Source organism: Lemur catta, chromosome 6, assembly GCF_020740605.2.
Source record: "Lemur catta isolate mLemCat1 chromosome 6, mLemCat1.pri, whole genome shotgun sequence".
Taxonomy (NCBI): Eukaryota; Metazoa; Chordata; class Mammalia; order Primates; family Lemuridae; genus Lemur; species Lemur catta.
This window is the reverse complement of record NC_059133.1, coordinates 19,083,278-19,104,511: the sequence shown is the minus strand read 5'-3', so window position 1 is coordinate 19,104,511 and position 21,234 is coordinate 19,083,278. Positions and strand designations below refer to the sequence as shown.

Here is a 21,234-nt window from a genome sequence, read left to right as displayed (position 1 = left end):
GTTAGGACCATCTGTATATAAAAATAAAGATGACAAGTAGGTACATAAGTAACTATGCCTTTACGATCCAGTCTATGGATTGACAAATAAGTATGTTTCCTTAGCCTATGATTATTGGCTGATATTTACCATGATAATTTTATGGCACTAGAAGCAACATAAAGAATGCAAAAAGCTTGAGAGGCAGCATAGCGTAGCGATGCAGAACTGGGCTCTGGTTTATACTCCTGACTCTACCACTTCCTGCCCGTCACTTCTCTGTGCCTCCGTGTCCTCCCCTGAAAAACGCTGACAATACAGCACCTACAACATACACTGGGTGGGTGAGGTGTCACTGATCTAATTCATATAAGGTATTAATACAGTAAGCTCTCAGTAAATGTGAGCTGGGTTGCTGTTGGGGGCAAAAACTTATTTCCTTCATAACACTTTATGTACCAGCTCTGATTACATTCAGCATTGGCAAGCTCCTTAAATCACTGGTTGGTTTTTTAAAAGTTCAAGACTCTAGTGCCTTTCTTCATAAATAACTGGCCTGGTTTAGTCACAGTAAATCCTAAGCATGATAATGTGTTTCTGAACATCTTTTGTACAGAGTGATCATTTGGTCAAAGGATTTAGGTAGTGATAGAAGTATGTGTCATTTATCAAAGCTTCTCCTGGCAATGCCAGATATGTGAACTGAGTGTTCTCTTTGCAGTACTTCCTAGATCTTATATTTTTCTACTGTGGTGTTCCTAACCATTCATATTCTTACCGTGCATCTCATTTTAGGTCCACGTGCTGACTTTCACTGTTTACATGTTGCTGCAAGGTCTCACCAACAAGCTGCAAGTCGGGGATTTGGACTCTTGTTTAGCTATAATGATTGAGGTAAGCTTTATAGAGAGGAATTTCAAAATTTTTTTAAATGGGCAAAGCATACAAAAAAATCAGTTCACAAAATAAGAAAGAATAATAGCCTACAAAAATGAAAATAATATATTGTCTCATCTTTTAGATTAGCTAATACCCAAGTGAGATGGGCACACTGTCATTGCCAGTGGGTCATAAATTGGTCTAATCTTTCTGGAAAGAAAGTTGACGTTGAGTACCAAAAGCTTTTGAAATGAGCAAAAATTTTCAATCATTTCCAAGAATCTATTCTAAATGAATAAAAGTGAATTCACCAGAGCTTTATTTATAACAGTGAAAAATAAGTAATCACTTTTAAAATTGGATAATGTACTAATTTGGGAGCTAGGGTTAGGAAGAAAATAAATTTGCCACACAACCTTTTGTTCATTTATTTAAAAATATTGACACTAACATTTTTTATCTCAATTTAAATATTTACATTAATTTCAATAATTGAGTTGCAAGTAGCATGAGAATTTCTTGAAGGGAAATTAAGCTACTCTTCGGTAATATCAAAAAAGACATACCTGTCTGTATAGTTATACAATTTTATATGCACATCTGTGAATGTTTTTTCTTTGTTTCCCATTAGTATCAGCCTTCAAGTGTTTCTGTATGTGTGTTGTTTGGTCCCTAAATTGCATTGAAAACAAGTGAATTCTAAAAAAAATTCTTACCATCTACTTTCAGTCCAGTCCAGCTTGCTTTCCTTTGATTTGGACTCACCAGTTCCTTTTTCCAAAGACTCTTACGTTGGCATATCTTACTGAGTTCACATGATTGCCATTTGTTCTTTTTCTTTCAAAGGTTTTTAACCGTGAGTTGTTTGGTGCTGTTGCTGAAGAGAAGGAAGTAAAGCAGATTCTCTCCAAAGTCATGGAGGCACGAAGAAGCAAGAGTTACGATTCTTATGAAATCCTGGGCAAGTTTGTAGGAAAAGATCAGGTTGTAAAACTTATCCTTCCTTTAAAAGAGGTAAGGCTATCATACAGAAGATCCTAATGCTGCAATATCATAAGTTCCTAAAAGGAGCCTTGCAGGGCAAACCATAACACTGTACGTGATCACCCACCATTTCTTTTGGTGCCAAGGGCACCAGTACCACAGGGCCACTAAAGGGCAGCCCTGAGTGCTGTAATCCAAGAGTCATAGTCCCTGATGTAAACTCTGAGATGAAAAAGGAAAGGCAGCTAGAATGAACGCAGGTGAATTTTACAGCTAGGTCTGGTCAGCAGCTAAGAATGTAAAGAAATCCAGAGGCACAGTGGTGACATCTGGGGCTGAAATTATGGGAAACTTTTACTTTATATGTTATATCTATATTTGAAATTTTATTAAGATTTTTTAATTAGAAAAAACAAACATTGGCAAGACTTTGGAATCAGATTGCCACTCCCATATTGCCAAGCGAAAGAGAACTGGCATTTATTGAACATATATTATGTTGTAACCACTGCTACGTTATCTCTTCTAATCTTTACAACCAGCCTATGAGATTGATGGTACTTATATTTTACAGATAAGAAAGTACAGGCTTGGGAAGGTCGAAAGGGACATAGTAAAGGAGGAAAGTCAGGATTTAGTTCCAGATCTTTCTGATCCAAAGCTCACATTCTTTCCACGGTTTCATTCTGCCTCCTGGAGAGCAGGAACTATAATTTACCCACCTTCCTATTGTTATTCTGTGCCTATTGCAGGGGTGAACATTGAATAAATATTATTAGTTCATTTTATTACACTTTTATGTATGAAACTAGAGCAAAAAGCACTGTCTAATGACATGAATTACTCTAATTCCAAATGTTTTGGTGCTAGATGAACTTCATACGTATTCCTAGACTGCATTTAGTTTTATCTGAGCCTGATCTAAGAATGTGAGATATGTTTTGAGGATGAAAAAGTGTAAGCAAAGCACATATGTCTGTGATGTGTATTATGAAATCCCTCAAAGTAATGAAAGTTATGAATACTATGTCTTATGCAAGATAATAGCTATGAAATGCTGAGTGCTTTGCCAAAGTGGATGATCCTGAGTTTCCAATAAGTTAACCAGTATCAAACCCTGAGGCTTGGCCATGGCAGACTTCATTCACGTGATTTCCTATGCATAGGGACTGTTCATTTTGTTGATTGTGTGTGTGTGCCTATAAATTGCCCCCTTTAATTGCATCTGGAGGGTTGGCGTTAACTTGGACTTCTCCCATCCTGTCTCTGACGGCGTGCCCTGAGCCCTCGCCTACACAGAGCTGGGAGGGAGTGGAAGAAATGCACAAACAGACTGCCCAGTGGTTGTCTCTGGGGTTGAAGTTACCTGTAACTTTTACTTTATATGTTATGCCTGTTTAAAATGTTAGGAATTTTTTTAATTAGAAAAAAAATTAGAAAGTAAATATTATATAAAAGAAAACTCATTATGTTTGAAAACTGTATCAAAGTGTAGTTCTGTGTTATCTCAGCATGACATTTATGTTTGCCTTTAGATCTTACAGAATACCACCAGTTTAAAACTGGCCCGGAAAGTGCACGAAACCTTACGCCGAATCATAGCAGGATTAATCGTAAATCAGGAAATGACAGCAGAATCCATTCTGTTGCTCAGTTATGGTTTAGTCAGTGAAAATCTTCCCCTATTAACAGAGAAAGAAAAGTAAGTTTGAAAACAATAAATAAATAAACTATCCTTTAGGTGCTTGTTTCTGATAAGCCATTCAGTGGGTTGTTTTCATAATTTGCTTCAGTTTAAAAAAACTATTAATATGTTCATCTGATTTGTAAGATAGTACTACTTTGTGATATGATACATTTCAACATGAGATTGTTTTTCTTGTGAATGAGGTAGCTGTGACGGCAGCCAATTATTTTGGCATTCTCTGCTACCATTTTGTTTTAAATATTTATTGAATCAAGGCTAGGATAGAATTTAAATATATACCTCTTATTCTGATTAAACAGATTTAGACCTTCAAAGATTTTAAAATACCTTACATATTAGTAAACTTCTTTTGGATTTTGCTTCTGTGTTCTAAGAGACTCCTTGGCATTTGTTTTCAGAAGTCAAACAAAGGGTGTATCCTTTTGCTGCTGTTCATCTTAATTTAAATGTATATTTATCAATCTGACCTCTATTTCTGAGGGTTGTACTAGTAACCGTGATCAACAACCTAATAATCTCTTCTGTGTCTTAGGGTTAAGGGGGAGAAAAACCTGAGCAAATGGCACGTTATTTAGGGTGAGCCCTCATCAACCTTAGAGGGCCACAGAAACTTTTTGGAATGCAGCTGACTGCTCTTTCCCCTGTTTTCGTTCCATGTGATTGACAGAAATCCAGTAGCCCCTGCCCCAGACCCACGTCTACCACCCCAGAGCTGCCTTCTGCTCCCCCCAACTCCAGTCCGAGGAGGGCCGAAAGCTGTTGTGAGCAGGAAAACCAATATGCACATATTTATTGAGTCTGGGCTTCGGGTAAGAGTAAACCTTAAAATGAGACTTACTACCTTCAGGGAGTCCGTACCTTTTAATCCTCTGCTGAATTTCTAGTACTGCTCACTTCCACTGGAAGTGCCTTACTATAAATAAACTCTCTAGGTATTTTTAAAGGTGCACTGGTCCATTTACTATATATCTCTTCTTACACTTACTTTGATGATATAACTGTCCCAGAATTAATGATTCTGACCTAATATTTACTAGGGTTTTACTGTTGCTTTCCCAATGAGCACCTCTAAATCACTTTGAATTTTTTTAAAAGATGGCGAACTTTTAAAAACACAGATCTGCCGGGTGCAGTGGCTCACACCTGTAATCCTAGCACTCCGGGAGGCCGAGGCGGGCGGATCGCTCGAGGTCAGGAGTTCGAGACCAGCCTGAGCAAGAGCGAGACCTCGTCTCTACTAAAAATAGAAACAAATTATCTGGCCAACTAAAAATATATATAGAAAAAATTAGCCGGGCATGGTGAGGCGCATGCCTGTAGTCCCAGCTACTCGGGAGGCTGAGGCAGTAGGATCACTTAAGCCCAGGAGTTTGAGGTTGCTGTGAGCTAGGCTGATGCCATGGCACTCACTCTAGCCCGGGCAACAGAGCGAGACTCTGTCTCAAAAAAAAAAAAAAAAACCACAAATCTGATCAGTTTATTTTCCTTTTTAAAACCCTTCATTGACTCCGATTTTTCCTAGGAGAGAGTCTAGTCTTTGTCTGGGCGGCAAGGTCCTAGCCTCATGACATATCACTCCAACACTCATTCCAGCCATACTAGTGTCCTTTCAGGTCTATAAAGTCACCACACCCTTTCCTATCCTGGGACCTCACCATGCACTCTTCCCTGCAAAAACTCTGAAAGCAACCTGCATTTGTATTTAATCTTTTCCTTAGAGTCTGTCTTCATGGCTAAGATCCATCAGGACAGGGATCACGTCTGTCTTGGTCATTGCTGTGTCCCGCGTACTGAGCCAGTGCCTGGAATCACAGTAGACACTGAGTAACCATTTGGTAAATGGACTTAGCATCTCAGCTGCTGAGTGAGCTCCCACCTTCTTGACTTACTGAGACTCTCCCAGTTTCTCATTTCTTAAAAATTTTTATCATTTTAAATAGAAGTATCTAAATATTTCTTGTTTGTCTCAAAATCGTTTTGCATTTACCCCACTCATCTGGTCTTATAGGCAACTCATGTTTTAAATTTTTAAATCTTTTAGCTGCTGCATCTGAGCCTGAAGACTTCTAAGATTAAGTCTTCAAGTGACCATGTGCTGGAAATGTTGGATCCTTTTGTGTCTCTCCTCATAAACTGCCTGGGTTCTAGGGATGTGAAGGTGAGTGTTGGTTTGCAGTCTATATTGGAGCATCCATGCCTGCATAAGAGCTGTGTGTGCAGAATACCTAGAACTTATGCCTAGGCTCATGCTTCATGACATGATTGAATTTTTAAAGGGATTTATGACATGAACCACCTCTATTCCCTACGTTAAGTTGCTTCCCAATTTAATAATCCACATGTTTGGATAGCACTTAATAGTTTTAAAAGCTTTCCTAGGTATGTTAATTATTTCATCTGATTCTCACAACAACTTCATGAGGTTGAATGGTGGTATCCTCATGCCTATCATCACCATCATCATCATCATTGTCAACATTGTCACTACTGCTATTCTGTGTTATCAATCCTAAAGATATCTCTCATTCTCATAACAATCCCTGAGGCATATATTCCTAATGATTCTGTTTTATAGATCAGAAAACTAGAGCTAGGGCCTAGTCACAAATCTAGGCTGTCGGACTCCAAAGCCTACACTCTCCCACTTTCTCATATCGCCTGCTTTACAGATGAAGGTGCTGAGAGGTTAAGAAACATATCTAGAGTCAAACACATAGTCAGTTGCAGAGCTGGGATGTAAACCCAGGTCTTTCTGGCTCCCAAGCTCCTTCTTATCTGTCTTCATCTAATCCAGCCCAGTGAGGTCCCTCATAGCAGCCAGAGCAGTAAGGGTTATAGTAGACAGAGCTTAACTAGCTGATGCAGGTGCTCACTAAGGTTTGGCCTCAGAGGTTCAGGGATTCTCTGTATGATCACTTGATCCCAGCAGGCTTTTTCCATATCCTTTGCATAGCACTTAACTATAGTAAGCAATAGTTAATTGTTTGCATGCTTAATTTCTGAGCCACTTACCTGCTCAAATGCAGAGTTGGTGTCCTTTTTTCTTTGTATTTATAATACCCAACAGAGTGCCTTGTATACCTAATATAAGCATAGTAAGAATGGATCACATTGATGTGCCATTCTAGAAAATAGAAAAGTCATTTAAGATGTATTTTTCAAAAAAGAAAAGAAATCCTAAAATTTGCCAACCTATCCAAATCATTAATGTGCATATAGGGTAGGACTATGGTAAGTAAGCAGCTTTTCTTATTTCCTTATGATCTACCTTCATCTGCTGTGGATAAGCAGTAAGTTCTACAACAGGGCATAGGAAACGTTCTTATCTTCTTACACTTTGGGCACAGTTCTTCCAGAGTGAGCTGGGCACAGCATCTTATTTATTCAGCTCAATTATTTATAGAGTCTGCACAGCCTGAGGTGCTGTATTGTTAGGTTTGGTCACTTCACAGTTGTGTTTTGTTTTGTTTTTTCAGGTGATCACAAGTGCTTTACAATGCCTGATCTGGGTCTTAAGGTTCCCTCTGCCTTCCATAGAAACACACGCGGAAAAGCTGACGAAACACCTTTTCCTTTTGCTGAAGGAGTATGCAAAACTCGGGGCTGCCAGGGGCCAGAACTTCCACCTGGTGGTAAATTGTTTCAAGGTGAGATGTCTTCATTTGCACTTAGAGAAAGCCAGAACCAGGGTTAACGTCAAAGATAGTTTCCCCATTGCCCTTAGTGGTCTTGGTCCACATGTTTTTAGAATAATTTGCTGAGGCTAGAGGGTTGACATCCTGTGTAGAAAAGGACACCTGGGTGTTAACATTAAGTCCTTATCGTTTCACTGGATCCCGACTTGTGGGATGTGCTGGCTGCTGACTTCACTATTGTACCTTGCAGTGTGTGACCATACTTGTCAAGAAAGTCAGGTCCTACCAGATAACTGAAAAACAGCTCCAAGTTCTACTGGCATATGCTGAGGAGGACATTTATGATACTTCAAGACAAGCCACGGCATTTGGTCTTCTGAAGGTAGAGTGTCACCAAAATGTTGGCTTTTACAGTTTATGAGCCTCACATCAGAAATTTAGAATAATGTGGAACATAATGTTTTGACTAGCTGTAGACTCCTAAAATTAAGTAATTTATAAAAATTGTTAATGATTTTGATGGGTCAGTTACAAGCTAACTTATCTACTTATGAAAGTGTTTGTACATGAGCTCTGAATTACCATTTCCAGAGAATTGTGTACTCTATTACAGGTACTCTATTTTTACTTATCATATTGAAAATTTTATTGGAAATTGGTTTTTTTTCTTATTATGGTAAAACATACATAATATAAAATTCACTGTTTTACCCATTTTTAAGATTATGTTCTTTTTCTCTTGAAGATACTTTCATTGTGTTTCAAAACTGCCAGCAACTACTTTAGCATCAAGTCTACTTATGTCCATCTGCAGTAAAACACACGAAATAAGTATATCTGTTCCTTTTGTATTTCAGGCTATTTTATCAAGAAGGTTGTTGGTCCCGGAAATTGACGATGTCATGAGGAAAGTATCCAAGTTGGCAATTTCTGCTCAAAGTGAACCTGCCAGAGTCCAGTGCCGACAGGTCTGTAGAAAGAGCTTATTCTCGTAGCAAAGGTTGGGCCCTGCCATATCTGTAGAGAGATGTCAACATTGGCTGCTTCTAAAGACTACTTTGTGTCATATTGTTGCTTTATTCTGAGATTCAGGCATCCTAGTGTAGGAGGTCAAGGAAGGCTTTCCTGAGTATGGACAGGTAAGCCAAAATTTGAAGGAAGAATGAGAATTAGCATTCCAGCTGAAGAGACAGTAAAGACCTGAGGAAGGGAAGCCTTGAGGTGGGTAAGAACTTAGTTTTGTTGGGAGCAAAATGCAGGTGAGTGGGCTGGGGGTGGGGAGCCAGGCCAGGCAGGACCTCGTGGTCTTGTTAGAGATTTGGGGCTTGTTGTAGGAATAGTGAGGAGCTATATATCCTTACATATCCTTAGGCAGAGGAGTGACATGATCAGATTTGTGTTTGTACATTTGCCCATCCCGAATATGAGCACATATTGTGCCCAAGAGGTGGCAAGTTATCAATTGGAAATATGGACTTGGGGTTGCAGGTGGGTTTGGGCTGCTGAGGAGGCCAGGGTAGAAGGGAGGAAGTATGTCCTTGTCCTTGGAAAAAATATGCTTGGCTACTGTTAGGAAGAAGGAGAACCAGCTGCTATAGCCTAGCATTTACATACATCACCTGTATTTAGAACTGCCCTTCAAAAGAAACAGCATCCCCATTTTATGGCTAAGGAAGAAGCAGACCTTGGAAGTTTAATGATGTCTCTTAGTTGTCAGTTTATTGATAAAGGAGGCTGAACACTATAGTGTTTTGAAAATGCAGCCTTTGGACACAGACTAGGCATGGAATTCTGGTATTGTCACATGAGCAGTGTTCTTATTCTCTCTGGGCCAACTTCATTCTCTTCAGCTATAAAACGGGATACTATCACGTACTTCCTAAGGGAGCGATGAGATTTAACTGAGAAACACTTAACACAGTGCTTGGCACATAGAAAGTTTTTAATGTATTAGTTATTTTAGCAGTATTAATATTATCACCATAGTGTTACTCCTGTTGAAGGGGAGATACAGGGTTGAACCACCATCCACAGTCAGTCCACCAAACTACACACTTATCAGCAAGATCAGCAAGCTTAGATTTGGAGTCTTAAACAGCCGTGCCAGGGGTGGGCCAGTATTTGACTCAGTTGGACACAAAGGGCAGGACCTGGATAAATGAGTGGGAGAAAGGAAAGGTCATGGTTATTGTTGACTTAGTAGGCAGACTTGGCTGGAGTCCATTGGAAGGCCTGTTTGATTGCCCTTCTGAAAGGTTTTTAAAACCTACCAGTGTGTCCCAGAAAGCAGCTTAGGAAACCTACAGACCGGATCCAAATAATCATCTGTGTGACTTTTGTTCCTAGGTTTTTCTGAAATATATTCTTGACTATCCCCTGGGTGACAAATTGAGACCAAACTTGGAATTCCTGCTTGCTCAACTGAAGTAAGTGTAAACCATTAACTATACAGGGGCAGGGGGGTAGTTTCTTCTTTCTCTTTAATATGGCAGCTGACTTGAAAAGGGCAAAGCCTAAACACGGTGGCACATTCATTGAGGATGCTATTGTATGACTCGTTGACTTGATTATCAAACATTGTGCATGGCTTCATATAGCAGTTCCGTAAGTTGCTTTTCAATCTAGTCTGACCATTCATTGTCTTAAGAGTCCACACTTACGAGAATGTTGAAAAATCTAACAAAATTACATTTAAAACTGCACAGTAGCCTCATGGATACATATACAAACATTAGAATTGGGGAAATGGAGTGTTTTCCATTTTTTAAGAAACAGACTGATACCTTGATACAATATTTTAAACTTTTTAAGTAATTATTGGTAAATTTAAAAGATACTAACAAATCTATCTAATGTCCTTGCCCTAGTTATGAACACGAGACTGGGAGAGAATCCACCTTGGAAATGATCACCTATCTCTTTGACACATTCCCTCAGGTACTGTGATCCCAAAGACAGGCTCTTCAGCTGTGTTTCCCCATGAGCCCTGGGAGCCGTCAGTCCTTGGTTGCGAGAGCATCTGTAGGAATTCCATCCTGAGTGTGCTCACAGATGCCTCCTTTCTTTTAGGGACTACTCCATGAGAATTGCGGAATGTTCTTTATTCCTCTTTGTCTAATGATGGTGAATGATGACTCTGCCACGTGCAAAAAGATGGCCTCCATGACAGTCAAATCCTTACTCTGTAAAATCAACCTCGAGAAAAAAGACTGGCTGTTTGATATGGTTACCACCTGGTTTGGAGCAAAAAAGGTTAGCATTGCTTTTAGCCATAGTTCAGTGACAAGCCTTAGCTTTTGGTGTTCATACTTCAAATAAGAATGTATATTATACTTTGTTGAATTGGTTTTTCCCAAATAGCTTTATTTTTATCTGATTATGCAAATAATGTATTCATTGTTTTTTCTACATACCCATTAAGGTAGAAAGTTTTGGAAAGCATAAGAAGTTAATAAAAAGTAACGTGAAACCCACTTGTATTCCTACTACTTTATTAATGTTAGCAAAGTACTCCACAATGTGAACATATTATAATTTACTTAAGCAGCCTTTGTTTCCAATTTTGCTTACTCAGTTTCTGGAATGTAATTTTTATCATTCTATCCACTTGCTGATTCTGTGACCAACATCACTGGCCCATCTTTGTGGAATATAAACAACATGTGTCCAATGTTAATGACTAATTTGTTTCATACCCACATGATTTGGGGATAAGGATAAGACTTCTTTCCACTTTGTATATTAGCTATCAAAACTCCATATTTTACTGATTTCTGGCATCAGAAAGAAATATTTTTTATTGTTTCTGAATGTTGAGGACAAAATAAGGCCCACCTTCATTTTATAATTTTGAAAGTGGCCTCCCAACTCCTGTTGACATTGTCCTGTGGTGGTTTATTTTTGGTAGCGCTTAAATAGACAACTCGCTGCCTTGATCTGTGGCTTGTTTGTGGAAAGTGAAGGAGTTGATTTTGGGAGAAGACTTGAAACTGTCCTTCCTGTGGTCGAAAAGGAAATTGATCCAGAAAACTTCAAAGATGTAAGTAATTTGCTAGGGAATAAAGCTTTTGCTAACTTTTACAGTTTTACTTGTGGTGGTATAGCTAATAGATTAAATATTATTTGTGTTCGAAAAACTTTATCAATAAAAGCAAACATTCAATGCAGTTAGAACTTCTTTTAAAAATAAGGTATAAAGTAAGTTATCTTCCATAGTATATAAAGATTAAAGTTTTTCAACTGGGGCAATTTTGCCCCCCATGGGACATTTGGCAAACTCTGGAGACATTGTCCATTGTGCAGCTGGAGGGTGGGGGGTGCTACTGGGATCTGGTGGGTCGAGAGGCCAGGGATGCTGCTGAATGTCCTGCAGGGCACATGGCAGCCCCACAGCACAAGATGTCAGTAGTGGTGAAGTTGAGACACTCTGGTGCAGATTTACATGCTGGAGTAAAAATGTCCATCCGATAATTTCAAATTGTTGCTTTAATTAACTTACATCCATTTTTAGATCATGGAAGAGGCTGAAGAAAAAGCTACAGATAGGCTTCTGTTTAATTTTCTTACATTGATAACGAAACTCATCAAGGAATGTAATATTATTCAGTTTACCAGGCCCTCTGAGACTTTGAGTAAAATCTGGAGTAAGTATTTCGTTTTTATTTAAATCTAAAAACAAACACATTTGTTGTGATGGAATTACTGAAAATAGTTTTGGGAATTTAGAATGTGAATACTTCAGAGAGTATATAATTAATGTCAAGGGAAAAGTCCATGAAAAAAAAAAATTTTAAAGGCCCTATCAGGTTGATTACAGTGAAAATTGTCTTTCTGAAAAAAATATATTTATGACTTCATAAGTAAAAAGTATTAACTATGGGGCAATAAAAGAAAGGAAAAAAATTCCCAAAGTCCTGCTTGCTACTTAATCATAATTTGGTATATATTTCTCTTTTGTTCCCTTTTTTAATTTTCCCTTCAGCTTTATTAAGGTATACTTGACGAGTAAAAATTATCTATATTTTCAGTGTACAACGTGTTGTTTTGGTGTGTGTGGTGTGTGTGTGTGGTGTGTATGCAATACACCACACACACACACACACACACACACGTGATCTGTATTTCCACCCAGTCTTTCTTTTTATTAAATGAACAAAGGATTTTTTGAGATGTTGCTTAGTTCCATATAAAGTTTTATATCCTGTTTGTACCTAAGTAAGCATATCACTATACTATAGCACACTAAGTAAATATCCTTTTAAATAGCTATATGATAGTCTATTGTGTAAATATGCCATAATTTATTAAACTATTTCTTCTGTGGGACAGTTATTGTACAGTCATGCATTGCTTAGCAATGCAGTTATGTTCTGAGACATGAAGTGATTTCGTCATGTATGAACATCATAGAATGTACTTACAAACCTAGATGGTATAGCCTACTACTGTACACCCAGGCAATGTGGTATATAGCCTATTGCTGCCAGGCCACAAACCTGTATAGCATGTTAGCGTACTGAATACTGGAGCCAATTTTAAGTATTTGTGTATCTAAACATAGAAAAAGTGTAGTAAAAATATGGTACATGTTGTAATCTTTTTTTATGAGTAGTGTTAAACTGTGTTATAATCTTAGGGGGACCACTGTCATATATGTAGTCTGTCGTTGACTGAAATGTCATTTAATGCATAACTGTATATCACTCTCTAAATAAAAAATAAGACCCCAGAATTTTTAATTTAACATGCTCAATTTTGCCTAGTCAGTGGAACATAGACATTGGAATGAGCGTTTAAAGTGCCCACCTGGTTTAGGAGCTAGAACTCAGGATTTGGTGAGAAGTAAGCTTACTGTATGACCTACTCTGGTTTGGCTCCACTAAGACATGGGCAGATTGTTACAAAGGTTCATAGCGAACAAAAGTAAAAACGTTTTCATGAAATATAGCAGCAGAGACTAAAACTTAGGTATGACACAGTTAATCTATCCTGTTCCCTGATACCCACATTATAAGACCTTTTAACTGTACTTTTCAAGCGTGGTTTATGAAGAATAGCATATAGCCTAACACTGAAGAATCAGGAGTTTTGGGGTAAGATCAAGCTGGGGCCCAGGCCTGGCTCTGCCTGTTATCACTTGGCACATCACTCAGTCTCTCTGAAACATCCGTTTCCTCATCTGTAAGATGAAAATGACAATTCCAACCTCACAGAATTGTGAAATCTAAATGAGATAATATATGTAACACACTTAGCCTGTCCCTGGCACATAAAAAGCCTTCAATAAATGATAGCTTTCCAGGCAGCTATTTGGAACCATAAATTTCACTAATCCTTGGAAACAAATGTGTATCTATTTACATATTTACATTAATCACTTTAGAAAATGTAAATGTTAATGCCACCTTATCTCCCTTGAATCTGAAACTAGTTCTTAGGGAATAAGTCTGTTTTTAGGCTTGTTCATACCCCTTTAATGTCATTTCCCAAGCTAAGAGTTGGTTTTCTAGTTGTTCAGTGTCTCCACCCCACTTCTCCCTAGCTCCTTGTGAGCTTCTGGGAAGCAGGGACTATTTTGTTCATCTTTTTTTTAAAAACTGATACATAAAATTGTACATATTTATGGGGTACATGTGATATTTTCATACATGCATACAATATGTAATGGCCAAATCAGGGTAATTAGGATATCCATCACCTCAAACATTTATCATCTGTGTTGGGAACATTTTAAATCTTCTAGATATTTTGAAATATACAATACACTGTTGTTAACTATATTCAGCCTACTGTGCTTCCAAACACTAGAACTTGTTCCTTCTATCTGTGTTTTTATACTCATTAATCAACCTGTCTTCATTCCCCCACCCCTCTTCCTAGCCTCTGGTATATTTTGTTCAACTTCAGTTCCCTATTCCAAGAATATAATAGATACTCAGTAAATGTGTAAATTAGTCATATTTGTCACCAAAGAGTCAGGGAAGCTCTGAGACATCTGAGAATTCTTTTTGGTTCCCTTAGGTCATGTGCACTCTCACCTGAGACACCCACACAACTGGGTGTGGCTCACAGCAGCCCAGATTTTCGGATTGCTCTTTGCCTCTTGCCAGCCAGAGGAGCTTATTCAAAAATGGAATACCAAAAAGACTAAAAAGAAACTCTCAGAACCTGTAGCGGTCAGGTTCCTAACAAGTGATCTTGACCAAAAGGTAAGGTTTTCTCTAAAACCTTTTCCTTCCTTTGTAACCTGTGTGAGATGTTCATTCTGGTTCATGTAACTATCTTTGGCCTGACCCTTGGGAGAAGCTCTTCCTACAGCTTGTTTCTCATATGAATCAATAGGAATGTTAGTAACCAGAGAGGGGTCACCCTCAAGGCCAAGGTTTTTCAAAGATAATTTTTAGACCACGAGTCCAGTCAGACTTCTAATTTGCTTATTCATCATGCCCACCTTCCATTATATGTATAAGCTCTTTGTCAACACTGGCAAATGTGATTAATACTGTCTGTCCTGCCTCCTTCATAACCTTGTTGATAACTAAATGAGATCATGTTCATGAACGTGTTAGGTGGAGACCATGATATATCTGTCTCTGATTTCCCAGGGCCTAGCACAATGCCTGGCTCATAGTGGGAACTCCATAAATAGTGAATGAGTGAAGGATGGAAGAGGAAGAAAAAAAAATGTTAGAATGTTGCAAAGTGCTCTGCTAATATTCTAGGGGATTATTACTTGTATCTCCTTAGAGTGTGGAAGTATCCCATTTCTTTGGGCTGTAATGCTTAGGGCAGGTAGAAGGGAACAATTACACAATTTCTGGCTATGAACCTTTTCTCTGTAGATCTATACAGCTAGTCATTCAGAGCCAAATCTTGTGTATCAGTTGTATTATGGTTAGTTATTAGGTTTAGTTTTTAAAACAACCAGAAATGTCCTGTGTTGTGTCTGCCAATGTCTGTTTTCTTTTCACAGATGAAAAGTATCTCTCTAGCCTCTTGCCATCAATTGCATTCCAAATTCTTGGATCAGTCTCTAGGAGAACAGGTAAAAATTGTAGTTCTCCCAGTTTAATAGAAGGGACTGATAGTCAACCAGTAGTCTAGGAATAGGCATACATTTGTTGTTGAATTAGATGAAATGTAGACATACTATTAAATACATGTACAATTATACATATATGTCTGGTCAACTCTGGCATTTATGTTTGGATTACTCTTTGTTCCATTTAGAATTAACCAATAAAGACAGGACACAGTGGCTTACACCTATAATCCCAGCACTTTGGGAGGCTGAAGTGGGAGGATGGATCCCTTGAGCCCAAAAGTTTGAGACCAGCCTGGGCAACACAGTGAGGACTCATCTCTAAAAAACAATTTTTTTTAATTAGCTGGGGTGGTGGCGCATACCTGTAGTTCTAGCTATTTAGGAGGCTCAGGCGGGGGGGATCACGTAAGCCTCAGAGTTCAAGGTAGCAGTGAGCTATGATCGCACCACAGCATTCCATCCTGGGCAACAGAGACCCTGTCTCTTAAAAAAATATATATATATAAATGGTGGCCAGGCATAGTGACTCACACCTATAATCCTAGCACTCTTAGAGGCCAAGGCAGGAGGATCATTTGAGCTCAGGAACTCGAGGTTACAGTGAGCTATGGCCGCACCACTACACTCCAGCCTGGGCAACAGAATGAGATCTTGTCTCTAAAAAAAATAGAAATAAATTTTTAAAAATGTAAATGGAGGGTCCAGAACAAAATCGTTTACTTATTTTGTGGGACTTTAAAGGGATCAAAGTTACATAGAAATGGGTTTGGACACACTGTAAGAAGGAACTTATCAAAAAATGGAGCCATCATCAACTTAATAGTCCTTTGGGGTTATTAAGTCCTGGTTATTAACCCCTTTGGGGTTAGTGAGTCCTGGGGTTTGTGTTAACCCAGTTGTTTCTTTTTATTTTCTAGTGGTGGAATACCTATTTTAGCTTATGCTCTAACAAAGCTTATTTGTTTCAAAATTAAAGTTCAATTTCTCTCCCTTGCCCTTTTTGTTAAAAAAGATTGTTAAGAATTTGTTGTTTGTGGCCAAAGTCTTATATTTACTGGAACCTGATTCCGAGGATAAGCAAGGTGAGATAAAAGAAGGCATGGAAAAACAAGGAGACGGTGTGGCCAGAGAAGCAATAGAAGAATCTGAGGCCTGTGCAGATGAAAAGTCGGAGTTTGACAAAGAAGAGAAGGAAGAGGCAAGGGAAGAACACAGCAAACCAGCCACGCTGCTGTGGTTGATCCAAAAGTTATCCCGGATAGCAAAACTAGAGGCTGCTTATTCACCTAGAAACCCCTTAAAGGTATGATGAATGCACAGAATGACTGAAAGTATTTATATTTTTAAAAAATTATTTTAATGGTATTAGTGATCCTCCTAAGTCCCCAGAAATTTTACCTTTTGAACTCCAAACTGCATTAATAACATCTGTCCCAAAATAGACTGAGCCTTGTTTTCTAAATTAGTGCTGTGTTCGTATGAATGAGTGCTAAGAGAAACATTTCAAATGAAAACTGATCTGTACTTTCAGAGAACATGCATCTTTAAGTTTCTCGGTGCTGTAGCGATGGACCTTGGGATAGACAAGGTAAAGCCGTATCTCCCAGTGATCATAGCTCCTTTGTTTCGAGAACTGAACAGCACCTATTCAGAGCAAGGTAACCCTGCTGCCTCTGTTCTCCTGAATATTTGCACATGAGGGTTCATAACTTCCCTCTTGAATATTTCCTTCTCCCTTTTTTTCCTCCCTCCCTGCCAGAGTTTGTTTTAAAAAAGAAAACTTGTGAGGTGTCAAGATAATTACTAACCAACAAATAGGCATATTTATATTTGATCATCCTCTTCTATTTGCTTTTTCCTAAATGTTTCTCTCCTAAAAGATATGTTTTGCTCCTAAGCGTAGATTAAATATTCAAAGAAAACCATGGTCTGGGGTGGTTCTAAACCTCATAGTGCTATGAGCAATAATGAACAACAAAATGTCATTAAATTCTGTTTAAGGCAAAAATATATACATTTATCATTTTTACATGAAATAGTTTTAAAATATCATTTTAATGTTTCCTCTTTTTCTTTTCTTGCCTTGCCTGGTACATTTGATACATTTCCCTCATGGATATTAATTGTTGGTAATAAGAAAAGAGAGAATTAGGAGTTGGAAAGAGAGGAGGTAAAGTAATGAAGTGAATATCAAAGCAGGAGCTTTTTCAGTCAACTTAAGAGAAGTTTCCTTGCTCTTAGCGGAAAATTTCGCAAGGTTGGAGCTGCTGACAGTCAGGTTCAAGTCTGATTCAGTTTGGGTCAGCCAACATTTAATGAGCACCTAGTATTTGCCAGGCACTGGGGGTTCAAAAGTGGAAAAGGCCCATTTTTCAAGAAGCTTGCAATCTTATACAGATGTCTTGAGCTCCCCTGAAATTGAATGCAATAATAATCTGGAGTTATTTCCATTTGTGGGGTAAAAGGGCAGGGAAGGGTGGGAGCTCATGGCTTTTGTCAGCTTCTCAAAGGAGTCTTTTATAAATAATAAAAAAAAAAAGCCAAAAAAGTGACTGTGCGCAGAGCTAAGCTTCTGTGCCCCCTGAGTTACAGAGGGGCTTGAGATGCTCTCTTACCTTTTCTCCCATCTGCACAGAACTGTGCCAGGTAAACAAAGGTAACCCGAAACGTTTCTGCCAAGGTCTCAAATTACTTTAATGTCTTCGGAGCCAGGTTTCCAGTGGGAAGTAGGCCTCGTGGTCTCCAGTCTCTTGTTGTAGCCTGGATGAGGTGGTGGCTGGGAGTGCTGTATTCAGCACTTCTGCTGGTTTTCCCATTTCAGAAACACAGGGGCCAGTTTGGGATCAGTATTTAGTGTTGCAGTAACATTGATAATGCTGCAGGAGTTTAAATGTTATATGTTGTCAATTTTGTTGTTCAAATGTGTCCTTTCCCACCTGATGTCTCTGATCATTGCTCTTTGTATGTGATTAGATCCTGTACTGAAGAATCTATCCCAGGAAATCATAGAATTACTCAAAAAGCTGGTTGGGCTTGAGAGCTTCTCATTAGCCTTTGCCTCTGTACAGAAACAGGCTAGTGAGAAAAGGGCACTCCGGAAAAAGAGGAAGGCTATGGAGGTAAGTTTGCTGTTTGAAAACACGGCATGTTCACTGGGCTTAATAACTATTTTTTAATCAGGGGTGTGCATGCGTGTGTCACACTTATACCCAGGGAGGACTAAAGGTTTGAGAGGCGGGGACTTTACAGCTGGGGCTCCAGATTTTCTTCAGTGGGCCTGTATTACATTTATGATGTTTAAAGGTAAACAAAATGGTGGTACATTTTCTGCATTTGATTTTTATTGGTTTAACATTTACTGTATAAGTAATATAAAATTTCTATTCTATTTTTTAAGTTTGTAACTAATCCTGATATTGCTGCCAAGAAAAAGCTGAAGAGACACAAAAATAAAAGTGAAGCAAAGAAGAGGAAGATAGAGTTCCTGCGTCCAGGCTATAAGGCCAAGAGACAAAAAAGCCACAGCCTGAAAGATTTAGCAATGGTGGAGTAATGTCTCCCTGTGCTAATACCCAAGTATAGTTTATACTCTCTCAACTTGCCCCAAAGTATGAGCTTTCTGGTGTATTCTGCTAGTCTGAAATTATAGCAGGTTTTATTATTTAAATTAAACTTTGGCATAGATTGTATAATATATATAGTTTAATGTAATCATACTATATTTTTAAAATTAAAACGTTTCATACTACTGCTTTATCCTCACTTGTCTAAAAAGCATGTGACACTAGCAATAGAGTTTAAAGCATAATTTTTAAACAAAAAGATACAGTTTAAAATAGCAAGAAAAAAATGTAGAAGTTAGGAATGAATCAAACAAAAGATTTACAATACCTTTATGAAGGACATTCTAAAACTTTGTCAAAAGGCATTAAGAAAGATCTGCACAAATGAAGAAATGTGACCAATACTCATGGATAGGAAAAATTCAGTATCATAAGATGCTAGTTATTCCCAAGTTGATCCCTTTGGTTAAATGTGTATCTGAGCAAAATCCCAAAAGAGTTCTTCATGTTAGCGGAACAAGCTGATTCTAAAGTTTATATGGAAGTTAACAAGCCAAGAATAGTGTGAACTGTTTACAGAAAAAGAACAGAATAAAGGGCTTGCCATGTCAGATATCAAAAGACAAACACAAAAAGTACTATCTAGAGAAGGAACATGTGATAAATTCTACTTCGTTAAAATTAAGAAAACAAAAATAGGCATTGCACAAAAGAAGAAACATAAATGGCCTATAAACATTAACATTTGGCTGATACGGCTGTACCAGTTCTTAAATACTAAAGTACTATGGACCAGTTGGTAAGTAGGCACTGCCTGGAGACCCCTAAGTGCTACCCTGGCTACCTGAGTCCCTAGACTTCGTACCTTCACACTCTAAAAGTTAAAAGATTAAGATCTGGACTAGTAGGGGTTCTCCTGCACCAGCTATGTCTAGTTGTTAAAAATATTTTGAATCATTCCTGTATTCAACCTCATTAGTAATTAGGAAAATGCAAATTAACATCAGAATGGAATTCCATTTCAAACCCATCAATTGAAAAGGGTGACAATACCAGGTGTTGGCAAGCATAGTGGAGCCTTATAAACCACTCTGGAAAGCAATTTGGCATCATCTTGTAAACCTGAAGGTGGGTATACACTCCCTGATCCAGCAGTTACACTCAGAGAGAAACTTAGAACCATGGATCCAAAGAAGACAGGTACAAGAACGTTCATGAACCATCGATAAAATTCAAGAACTAGAAGCAATCCAAATGACCTTCCCCAAGAGACTGGATAAGTAAAGTGGTGTACTCATACTGTAAAATACAGTATTGAAAATCAGCTAGTTACATACATCAATATAGATGAATCCTAGAAACACTGTTGAATAGAAGAAAAAAGAAAGTCATAGGGAAATAGAGTTGAATATCACTGTAATAAACTTGGGAAAACTTGGGGATCTGGATATGTATACATACATGATCTATAGAAAAAAAATAAGGGAATGATTTCAGAATTTTCAGGATAGAGGTACTTCTGAGAAGGAATAGGATTGAGACAGCGTATGGCGGGGCCTGAACAATTCTAATAATGTTACATGTCTTAGATTTGATGTTGGGCTCCCAAGTTTTCATATTATTATGCTTTATTACTTCCAGCTACATTACTTTGTGTATATCAAATATTTCATAATAAAAATGTTTTTCTAATGTGTGGCCAAAACACATTAATACAAAGTTATTAATTATTAAAATTAAAGTGTTAATACAAAGAAAACAAGTGGCTTTTTGGAACTTTAGTAATTACTTTTTTCTTTTTTTTTTTTTTTTTTAAATTATAGAGATGAGGTCTTGTTCTTGCTCAGGCTGGTCTTGAACTCTTGACCTCGAGCGATCCTCCTACCTTGGCCTCCCAGAGTGCTAGGATTATAGGCGTGAGCCACCGTGCCCGGCCAGTAATTACTTTTTTAAGGTTTAATATTTACTACCAAAATGGTAATAAGTGTTCACCCATATGGCATCTTTTACCTCACTCTACACTTGATGTGGAAGCAACATTCTTTAGTGCCCAATATATATGGAAGGGGGTGGGGAGAAAGAATCCATCCTATGTGCCAAGCATTTTGCATACATTTTGCTTAATGTTCATAGCATTCCTGAGAGATTCCTAAAATTGGTTCATATTTTACAGGTGAGGAACAGACTCAGAGTAAATAACATGCTAAAGGTGACGGAGAATGTCAGTGGCAGAGTCATAATTCAAACCCAGGATTTAAAGTCTGTGCTTTATAATTTGTAATTACGGGCTTAGACTATGACAGCATGTGACATAGGAATCAAATGTTCAAACATTCACTTCAGCATCTGTGCTTTGATGTAGTTTGTATCTTAAACAGGAGTTCTCACCCTTCTAAGGGCTTTGTAATGTGACAAAAGGATAAACGGGCATCTTGGTAGGCT

At 38.2% G+C, this 21,234-nt stretch overlaps 1 protein-coding gene across 1 annotated transcript in view; it reads left to right on the top strand.

Annotated features, from left to right (window-relative positions):
- UTP20 (UTP20 small subunit processome component) overlaps positions 1–20,553 on the top strand; it is a 90,824-nt gene extending 70,271 nt beyond the window's left edge. The window contains exons 44-62 of the mRNA XM_045553131.1: positions 775–873; positions 1,705–1,872; positions 3,378–3,544; positions 4,218–4,359; positions 5,592–5,708; positions 7,027–7,197; positions 7,436–7,567; positions 8,043–8,153; positions 9,532–9,611; positions 10,053–10,122; positions 10,255–10,437; positions 11,093–11,224; positions 11,696–11,828; positions 14,206–14,393; positions 15,158–15,229; positions 16,242–16,532; positions 16,761–16,887; positions 18,203–18,348; positions 18,627–20,553. Of these exons, the coding sequence (XP_045409087.1) occupies positions 775–873; positions 1,705–1,872; positions 3,378–3,544; positions 4,218–4,359; positions 5,592–5,708; positions 7,027–7,197; positions 7,436–7,567; positions 8,043–8,153; positions 9,532–9,611; positions 10,053–10,122; positions 10,255–10,437; positions 11,093–11,224; positions 11,696–11,828; positions 14,206–14,393; positions 15,158–15,229; positions 16,242–16,532; positions 16,761–16,887; positions 18,203–18,348; positions 18,627–18,782 (2,685 nt within the window). The 3' untranslated portion in view covers positions 18,783–20,553. The remainder of the gene's footprint in view (positions 1–774; positions 874–1,704; positions 1,873–3,377; positions 3,545–4,217; positions 4,360–5,591; positions 5,709–7,026; positions 7,198–7,435; positions 7,568–8,042; positions 8,154–9,531; positions 9,612–10,052; positions 10,123–10,254; positions 10,438–11,092; positions 11,225–11,695; positions 11,829–14,205; positions 14,394–15,157; positions 15,230–16,241; positions 16,533–16,760; positions 16,888–18,202; positions 18,349–18,626) is intronic.
- The last annotated feature ends 681 nt before the right edge of the window (positions 20,554–21,234 follow it).